Source organism: Varroa destructor, unplaced genomic scaffold, assembly GCF_002443255.2.
Source record: "Varroa destructor unplaced genomic scaffold, Vdes_3.0 BEIS01000004.1, whole genome shotgun sequence".
NCBI lineage: Eukaryota > Metazoa > Arthropoda > Arachnida > Mesostigmata > Varroidae > Varroa > Varroa destructor.
The window spans coordinates 38,016,534-38,027,123 of NW_019211457.1; the positions used below are offsets into that span (position 1 = coordinate 38,016,534).

General features: G+C 40.5%; 1 protein-coding gene across 4 annotated transcripts in view; it reads left to right on the forward strand.

Moving 5' to 3' along the window:
- Positions 1-10,590, forward strand: part of LOC111250361 (uncharacterized) — a 243,429-nt gene that overhangs the window by 71,423 nt on the left and 161,416 nt on the right. For all 4 annotated transcript variants that reach the window (XM_086988809.1, XM_022805492.2, XM_086988810.1 and 1 more), the window contains one exon: positions 7,313-7,501. In XM_086988809.1, the coding sequence (XP_086844935.1) occupies positions 7,339-7,501 (163 nt within the window). In that variant the 5' untranslated portion in view covers positions 7,313-7,338. The remainder of the gene's footprint in view (positions 1-7,312; positions 7,502-10,590) is intronic.

A 10,590-nucleotide genomic window follows, 5' to 3' on the forward strand; every position in this document is an offset into this window, starting at 1 on the left:
TTGATGACCAGCGCCAACACGTTCGCAATCCGAAGTCACAGACACAACTACAATTCTCTATATATGTTAATATTCTATATGTAGGTCTTTGTTTGATAATTGCTGCTGCTAAGGGCTTTTACGTCGGCTGGCGATGTCCCTTGAATGATTTGTCTCCAATCAATGCCAATCGTCTCACTCACAAACGGGTACGAGTGAAGCTCGTTTTCGTTAGAGGTACCTTAATATATGACAGAGATCGACAGCGAAGAGTGAAGCTATTGGCCCTTTGCATAGTTGGAGTTGATTCGTGGAAAATGAAGTTCACTGGGCCCGAGTTCTTAGACCCAACAAAGCTAGGATCAATAAATAGCTTGTCGTCATTATCACGCCGACTTCAACAATGGTCGAAGCACGCGAAACAGGAGGACGCAACATCAATGCGGGATCAAGCGGAAACAAGCTTTTTTAGAGTTGTATTAAAGATGAATTGTGAAACCGAAACTAGTAATGAGTTTTGCTTGAGAATAGAGTAGATGTAATGGAAGTGCGCCTAAACTCCTGCAAGAGTTTTGTCTCAGGAGTTTTTTCTGCGTCCTTTCGGGTCGAAGTATTAGCCTAGGGACAACAATGACGCGCATGTTTCCAATTTTATTGACAATACATCGACACTGGTTTGCGAGAGGTTGCAAAATAGTACGCCGAAGAGAGGATATGAAATCTATTCAAAGGATTAACTGTGAAACGTGTCGTGTGGCTGCTGATTCAATCTGTCTTGAATTAATATATCATACGTGGGCAAAACTACAAGTCTCTGAAGACATGCATGATGTTTAAAATAGAGAAATCATGAGTTGGAGATGTACCACTCGAATCTCTCTAGATAATAAATACAGCTGTTCGTGCTTTGGCGTGGCAATTAGAGAAGCGACGTTCGATGAAGATTTCAGAGGTTGTTGTTAGGTGGGGTACCACGTTTTGACAGCGGATCCGCGACGCTAGACACATTGACCATCCCGTCTTTTCAAGGATTGGAAGCTTGATGGAGAGAAATTTTGAACGAGATACCCACTGTGACTGTAGTCGTGGATAGTTAAGATAGTGCTCTAATCACAGCGGGGTGTTTATATAAGAGCAGCTTTCGTAGAAACCAATCACAGACCTGTCGGCTAATCTGCTGAAAGATAAATATACAGTTTCACCTTCGATGACTAATAGGGATTTTGTATAATAATGAAGTACCATTATTATGAACGGCTTCATGATTTTCTGCCATTACTTGTGAGGTACTGCAGCTAATGTCTGTGATGCAACAACGTCCCTGCAGATTCAGAGTTAACATTAAATCTGAATTGATTCTCCTGGCGTTATCACGTGGCTATCGAGCTCCGTCAATGGTCATCGAAAATCTACAGTGAATTATAAAAACAAGCATGGTGGAGCAATCGTACATGCTTTTTCTGTGTCATAACTTTGATTTACTTTATCTATAATAATTGCATATAAAGTTGAAATAAATGCTTAAGGAACGAGACTTCACTGACAGTTATCTACGTTTGTTATCTAATATCGCCTATCTACGCCTGTTATCTAATAAAGCCCGAGAACGATGACAATTCAGTCTAGCTATCCGTAATTGAGAATTTTATTAGGAATTTGAGTTTATTTGAAACAAATACAGGCAGAAATATCCGTAGAGATAGTCTATAGTGTGGTAGCTCAATGCTTCGAGCTCTCCGTACTGATTTGGCCTTTCTTTACCATATAAAGACTGATACAATATCTAAACTGTGACGGTATATCTGAACATAGTTTTTTTTTTTTTACCACAGATTCGGTACGCTAATTTACTGCACCAGCTAGATCGTCCACTGTGTCGTTTTTCGATATTCGCTGTTTTTAAAATGGCGAGAGCGATTAAATCAGCGAATGAAAAAACGTCTTTTCATACTTTTCATAACAGCCTTCTGCCCGAGGATGTTCGTCAATATGATCCAACGGTAACTGATTGCCTATGAAAGATGACTGTGTTAACCATAAAAGTGACTGACATCTTAATTTCGGCTTTGTTATCATACGGTGTGTGCATTGTGAGAAAATTGCCAAAAGCAAGATGGCATAGTTCTACTTCGTTTTATTAGTATTGCTTTAGAATTTATCGAGGTTTATTGAACCCTTATGTATTGGCTAAACGGATTGCCCTGGTGATGAATCTCCTCTTAAGTATTACCATGTGGGAGATTATCAAACACAGAATGTATGTAACAGAACTCCTCGCTCGAGTCTGCTCATTTTTCGCTCTCCGAGAAAGATGACTTCCAGCCAGCGAGCGGCGGCAGGTGGCGCTTGCAGTTTCTGTCTTCGGTTGGGCTGGTTACGATTGTGGGTAATTGCAGGACGCCAGTAGAAAATCAATTACAAAAAGCTGAAAGTAAATGAATGATCATGATACGCCAGAGTTGCTTTGAAGGACGATCATATTCTTGATATGTCGATCGGGCACTTCGGGCAGTGTGACACGCGTCTTAGCATTCCGGCAGGTTACAGGAGTGTGTTACTTTTTTAAGAGCTGGTAAATAGAGGAGCTTCGTATTCGGTTAACAGGGCAGATCCACGTGAGTTTGCCGCAGAGGGAACGTATAGCTTGTGTTCCGTTTCTGTCGCGTAGACGTTCGTTTTCGTTGATCTGCAATAACGGCAGTAGGAAAAACTGGCGCTAAGCTAGAGTTAACCCGAGCGTTAGGTATCGATATCGGGTTGTACACATATAATACCTTCTTTGTGTCACTACCAGGGATCTGCAGTAAACCAAAACTACAATATTACAATTTTTCCCTTTTCGGCCTGCCTTCCTGACTATTCTTTTTCAAAAATTATGTGTGAGCCCTGATTACATCTATAGCATTTGACAATTTTCCAGATAAGCATGGCCGTCGGCAACGGTCCTTTTCCGTAGCAACATCGAATACCTGCGCGAACGTCTCAACTGTACGTAACAGATTACAAATCGCGGAAAACATGTTGTACGCAGCAAAAATGTTCACACAGTTATTTTTATCCAGTCAGCGGAACAGTGAGCGGTTTCCGTCTAACGAGCGCAACACCCCAATCTATGCCAGCGAGCATTCAAGGAGGACACTTGAAAACAGCGAATACCCAAAAAAAGATCGATCTGAAGGCAAGCAAAACGGCAGCGACGTTGCCGTCGTCTTCGAGACCACTTCGGTTTTGAGACGACGGCATCGAAGTCGAAGAACGGGCAAACCCTTGCCCCAAGCTTAAGCGGTGATTTCTGCCTATTTATTTGTGAGCGAATGGTTATAGCTATAGACGGCCAAGCCGAAAAGTCGAATTTTGAGAATTTAAGCTAAATTTATTTCGTTCGGGAATATACCACGACGTTAAAAAAGTGTATCAAACTGCCCAGTAATGGAAAAGCGATACGAACATATCTGCGTAACATAGAATACGAACAGAGAGAGACAATAATGTAAAAATCAATCTTTAAAACGAGAGGTCATAATTATATATATATATATATGCCTAAATGTTGCATATTCCCATTCTATACCATGATACCTCCCTGCCTGCTGGTTTCACGTCGTCCCGCGCTGCCCGTCGCGATGGCTTCGGAAATAACAACATAAACAGATTCAATTTCGTGCCATTTGTTGAAACACAACCTCATATATATTACCGTGTCGTACGTACGACGGGAGCATGCACGAACTTCTACTGATTGTCACATAATGCACAGTTACATAAACATTGCAGTAGCAGTGATAAATGCGCGTGCATCGTTTGTTGCGAGGCAGGCATTTATCGTAGCAATTTTTTTTTCCCACTACGCTAAAAGGAAGCTGCGTGCATTGCGCAACAAGCGCTTGCAGGCCGGCTAGTTAGTCGCAGGAAACTGAGTTAGGCTCCTGGCCTCTCGAGGAGTCCTAAATCTGTGTCGTTAGCATTAAAGGATAACTCTTACATTACCTAATGCTCGCTCATGTCGTTAATGCTAACTCGGGTCGTTAACGTTCACTACTATTCGTACCATCAAACTAAAAATACCATTAAATATCTCGATAAAAACGATACGGAAGCCTGAGATGTTTATGTTTCTAATTCTATCCGTTTCTATCCGGGCAAGCTATCATTAACAGTGAAGTAACGTTCGCACACTAACGTTTCACACAACGTTGCGTATTCATTTCATTGAGAATTGTATGAAATTATACATTTCATTGAATGATACGAACGCTCATTGAAGATTAACTGCAGCACGAGGGCTTCACAACGAATTTTTAGCACTTACAAATTAGAACTTAGAAATTAATGTTCCAAATGTTGCGTGCCCATTTTTTTTATTTAATGATACTGCTATAATGAGGTCAAGAGAAAATATCATTAGCATAAGTTTAAGTGATTAACGCCCCGTAGAACTACTCGTTTTGGTGCGGTTACAACCATAAGTTAGTATTCATCACGGGCAATTCTTCATGTATATGAAGAGTAAAGCATTAAAATGCAGACAAACTTTGACACGAAACAGCTATTTCAGAAAGCAATGTATCGTGATCGCAATCTGAGCGACGATTCGTTATTGTCCCACTTTTTTTTTTTTTGCTTAAAATCGATAATCTATTTAAAACGAAAAATCTAAGGAAACTTCTAAGAGGCAAAGCAGAGAATTGGACAAGAAAAATTTAAGTTTGAAAGGACGTGAAAGTATACGCGAAACGTTTCGAAAAACGCTTTTGATACACCTGGATCCACTATTTAGAAGTTAACGGCCGCTTTAAAAAACCGTACTTTTTAAACGTTTGATGTTGTGTGTCCTTTTTAAGCGCGGGAACTTTTTAAAACTCTTGGCCCACTGCTACCCTAAAATCTACTTCGGCTAGAATTTTTCGTATATGTAACGTATTTGAGCGAGCCGAAAACGAGCCCTATACATGTTTGATGTACGGTTACTACTAAAAAGACCAGTTGCCGGTTAAAAAAATGAATATTCTGAACACTACCACCGAGTAAATAAGGTCCAGAATTGAATATGTAACGGTTGCTAGAAATAATGTTTTTTAGCACTAGCAATAAATTTGATTTTATTTAAACACAGCCTTAGGAAACACGAGTAAGAATTTAGATGTCCACTATCGGTATACTATTTCAGCTTAACTTCGAAAATTCCCATCTCTATGAAGGGAAGGAACTGTGATAATCTATACAAATTTCTCCTGAATCATAATACTATTCGAATTAATTCGCTCGAAGTTAGATTGGGATCGATGTTATTTCGAATGAAACAAATGCTAGCCGATCAATCAACGTCATATTTAGATATAGTATATAGATGTTAATCCCTCAATATATATATATATATATATATATATATATATGTCACATATTTCTAAATTCAGTCCATATATACGACGCGTCTAGCTCTGTTCCCAAACACAATATGTATTAGATATTGATCATGATCATCATCATGATGATGATCATCATCATCATGTTATCGGGCTGCCTTACCAAAGGTTGTGACTTTTCGAAACTCTGTGTTATTTCATTGAAGCGGGTAGTGATAAATGAGTTTTTCGATTAGCCCCTTCTATAGAGCAATGGTTGTAAATCTCATTTATGCCGCATTTAATTGGAAAAGGTACGTATAATGTGTCCTTCAATTATCAACCCACATAGTTATCGATTACGTGGCCTTAAATAAGAAAAATTGAGTGTAGTTGACTTTTTTATTGCCGATCCAAAATGCTGGTTACGTTTGAAAGAAGACCGGCGTTGTCCTTAATTGTCGATTGTTTACAGTGTTTTCCTGTGGATTGGTAGATGGCACAAGCGGCGGCATGGCTGTGAAGGTTGTAATAGTTCTCCATTTTAGAGCAGTTATTTCCTATCAGAGTAATGAGGAGCGAGGCAAGAATCGTGATCAATAACATCGCCATTTTAGAAATAGGTCAGCATCAATTTTACGTAATTGCCTCTTGCCACCCTTATCCATCAGCTATATTTTCCGTGACAGCCTTCAGTGCTGTTAACTCACCTTAGGGAGCGACGAAGGTCTCTGCCCAAAAGCGTCCCATTAAACCGGGAGCTTCCAAAATATACCACTCGAATTGAAAGGTTCGAAACAATGGTATGACTCCCTTGACCCGAGGAAGCGTGGCCCTCGGAAACGACGTACACGCAAATGAAAAAACGCACATAGCTGGCGCCAGCCAGTCTATTGACGCGGAACGTACTTCGCAGTTAGGCGTAATTAAAATTTAGTTAAATCGCCGTCGTAGATCTAGCAAGTATGGCTACTGTCGTCAAATAGCTAAAAATACATTTTACCACTGAGGACAATTCCTTGCGGAAGCCATAAGACATCACATTATCGTTGGCAGGAAGTGCAACTTCACTCATACGACAAAATGAACTTCACGTTGAAAACAATACTCATAAAATAACATGTCAGCTGGCGCAAAGAAAAAGTTGAACATCAATGTCGTGTAGCGTCTTGGAATCATAGAACTGTGACGTTAAGTCCCAAACTTTTATAACACAGATGTCCGACGATAGACTGGAATGTCGAGTTCTTATTAAAAACAATTTTTCAATTAGTATTATTATTATGTTGTAACCCACTCGCTAGACGTAAGTTGTCAGTAGTAAAAATTATGGTTAGCGTCGAGCAGATGACGTGTATTGTATGACCACGCCAGAATCATTAGACGATGCGGCAATCCAAAAGAAGTGGATTTCTTTCTTCTATTTTAGCTAACGCAGCGATGGAGACGAGAGAGAGACGACATTAATATCATTTCTCTTAGACGTCTTCCATTAACGTTTCGTTGAGAGCAGCGCGATCACAACTTAAAACTTCGAGAAACCATGTGTCGTTTTTAACTTATGCCGCCTTCAGAACAGATCCACTGTCGTCTGAGTGGTCGCTTGCCCTATTGATCTCAAGAATTTTTTTTCTGTACAGTATCAACATTTACTGAAGCGGACTAACTAATACACTAAGTAATTTACCCCACATTTTCGAAACTGGCAACACGGTCTGCACTCGGCACTGCCAGCGACCCCAAGTGATACCTCACCAGGGGATGCGGGAAAGTGTCCGCCTGCACCTTGGTGCATGCTTTAAGCAAATTAAGCCTTCACAGCTGTCATATATATAGTGATTTCAATATGACACACAATTATATAGCTATATGTACTTGTCTGATGTCTGTTTAGTTCTTAAAGGGGGTTCCACTATAAAGCATTTGGTGTTTTCGATAGAATGGCGTGTTACCCATTAGTATGTGGCAGCTAATTTCTAGGTTTTTTTTAGGTTTGCCGTGAACTCTTTCCATCGTCATGGTGTTGATGATGGAAATCGAGCGTACTTCATCCTGGAGGTGCATAGTGATGAAGTTGTACCACTGGGTATCTTACGTGGCTGTCAAGAACGACGATGATGATGATGATGATGATCAGCACGTACACAAGGGCGTCGATCGAATCGACGTAGGACTCGTTGGTAAGAGCTTCACAAGCTAAATGCTGCCAGAAATTTTAACATGGTTAATTTCACACTAGCGAAACCAGTCATCTCGAAATAATGATGTGCATACAAAATCCAGCAGCCTGCCTGTTTCGGTTAGCGTGAGAGCTTTAGAGCTCAGTGCCAAGGTGAGCCACTGCATCTATCTATATCTCTCAATATTCGTATATTGCATATATATGACTTATTACATAGATAAATGATGCGGCTGATAACAGATTTGCATGTAACTATGCTATATTATATGAATATTCATGTAATGATGATAACGAATTTGATAAAAAGGTGAAGTCGCTAACTATATGATCAATGGCAATCCCCGTTTGGCGGTTGGAACGTATCATCAGCGGACACGTTTGCTTAAAAATTGAACGAATTTAATAGAAAATAGCATAGATCGCAGGGCACGCGTTTGTAACGATCCGTCAAGGCGTTAGCAGCGGTAGCATCAAAAGCAGTAGTCGCCCCTTAGCGGTGGTTTCCGCCAGCGTGTTCTGATCATAAGACAATTAAAATGATCGAATGTTTCAGTGTACCGTCGGTACTGTTTTGACAGTCCAATGTATATCAGTTAATCTCACACTATAGATGCTGTCCGACACCGAATTTCGGTGTAAACGTGTAAAAAGCCTGAGCCAACCCTGGTGGCCGTCAGCCCGAGCAACGCGATTTAGAACGCCTCCGGGCAAAATCGAACCTATTACTTATCTCATCTCAGGGAAACCGGGCGGCATTTATTGCTTTTACGTTTCTGGGTTTCGGGAGGAGCAGCGCATTCTGACATGGCACGATAGCTTATAGCAGTCACCGATACTACTTTCTTTGCACTTACTAAACAGAAAAACACACACATACAAAAACTAAACTGTGTTATTTTTAGGTTTACTTTGCCAAAATGTCTACCCGTAACAGGGTCTAGTAGAGGTTCCTGATCCAGTTCTACCTGTCAGACGTCTATTAATTCCCTTCGATGTATTAGGACTGACTAACCGAGAATCGAGGTCGCGTTCAGGCGCAGCAATTTGACGACAATAGCGTGCTATTCGCTTGGACATACCCTTTCAGCGATGGGTAATCAGTGTGATCGAACGTAATACGCGTTTGTCCTGCGTGTCACCTAAAACCGCGAGCTAAAACCGCGAGCTTTGTTTGGTAATTCTAATATTATCCTTCTGCTATTATAGCAAGCCCCTTTGACTTCCACGCCGGCTAATTAATTCGCTGTTTATTTCATCATCAGCTTTTCATTCTTAAACGAATTTTTTGATATAATTATCAATAATATCTTCCTCGCGTTTTGCTTCCCATATTTTAGTGACGGTGCTATTTACGACGTTGCCGAACAAAATTATGACAATCCTAAGGATAGTTTTAACGGTATTTGTTTGAGTGAAAAATAGTTCAATATGTTTAAGGCACAAGTAGGTACAAAGGCATTCATATATACAAAAGTTGCCTCCTCCGTTTCGTCGTTTGCTTGCTGGTCCCTTTCGATGGGCAAGATCCCCATGGAGGGAATATAAACGGCTCGAACAACAATTGCTGTAGCAACAAAAAAAGGCGGGCAAACAAATTAGTGCACGTCGGTGAACAGATGGTTTACAATCTGTGGATGCTGGACACACGTGCGGTTTGATAAATACGATCAGGGAGAACACTTAGTATGGGGACCGCTTTCTAAGGCGTTTACCTGCCTCAGACTCAATCTTTAATTGCATTTTCTCTTTCGCACCCGGTCTGACGTCGTATGATTCATGTCAGTGCTGGGTAGCGGTCTATGTAGCTGCCTACAACAAAAGAGCCAGGTGACGGTGACGATGAAGGATACGGACGCACGCAGCGTATTAGCCACCGGTCTATTTGATCATATAATATTATCTAATGCCCGAGAACTATTTATAATATGATATGAACCTCAACAGCCATCGTCAGTCGAAGGAATCATTGTGGAACGATCGGCTGTAAACGGCTCACGGAAAGATAAAGACGCAAAACAAAGAATAAGAAAACATGACTTCTTATTATGTTTGTTAGTTGTTGGATATTACAGATGCAGTGTTGATTTCTCTAGCTGAGTATAGTTATTATGATGGATCAGTAGAAAGGCTTACTTCCTGTCGCGCGGTCGTGCTACCGTACTCGACTCGTTTCCACAGAATCTTCGCGCGATTTGCTTATTTTCTGGCCATCTGTGGCATCTTCGGCATATATAGACAAAGATGGTGTTTCTTAAGGCCAAAGCATTAGTATCTCGGAATCTATCCGACAGTTACTGATACGGAGTAACACGCCGTACAGAGATTGCGCTGATATATCTATGATTCACCATGAGTAAGGATTAACTAAACTTTATTAATAAAGTTTAGTTAATCCTTAGTTACTTCATAAAGTAGTATGTCTAATAGGCTCTTAGTTAGAATGCCCTACTGTATCGATCCATAATATTAGTTTTTTTTTCATAAATTCTCCATAAATAAAATCCATAGAAAAAGAGAAACAGGCGCTCGACACAAATAAAATTGACTGTAAGAAAATTACGCTACTAGAACGGAGCAAACGTATATTATACTAAAAGTTTTCTGAGATACGGCCACGTATAATAGACATTAGCTATTGTAGTTTGAAGTTCGTATCGGGGCGGTTCAGCGGAGCTCATCGTATTCAAGCATGTTTTGTTCTTGAAAAGAAAAATTTTGTTTTTCTTTAGACACCGGCACAGTTCAGATTATGACACTATTATGGATTATGGACTATTTTTTTATTAGTTTTTAACATGCTTCTTAGCAGATTTTCGAATTCAGAACAAGAGTGCCCATGAAGTGTGCACGTCAGGGTGCATAGTTCACGCACCCTTAGGACCCAACGAGCATTTCAGTGACTAGGCGCTCTCTATTCGAGAAAAGAGACGCGGACAAGTTCGCACCATCGAGCAAATTCAATGCAGTTTTTGATGGTCAAGGACCATTCTTTGAACGGTGCAAACACGAGGTGCGATCACCTCCTAGCGAATATAAATCGAATATAGCGAAAATATATGGCGCGGGAGCAAATGGCGGACGCTGGTG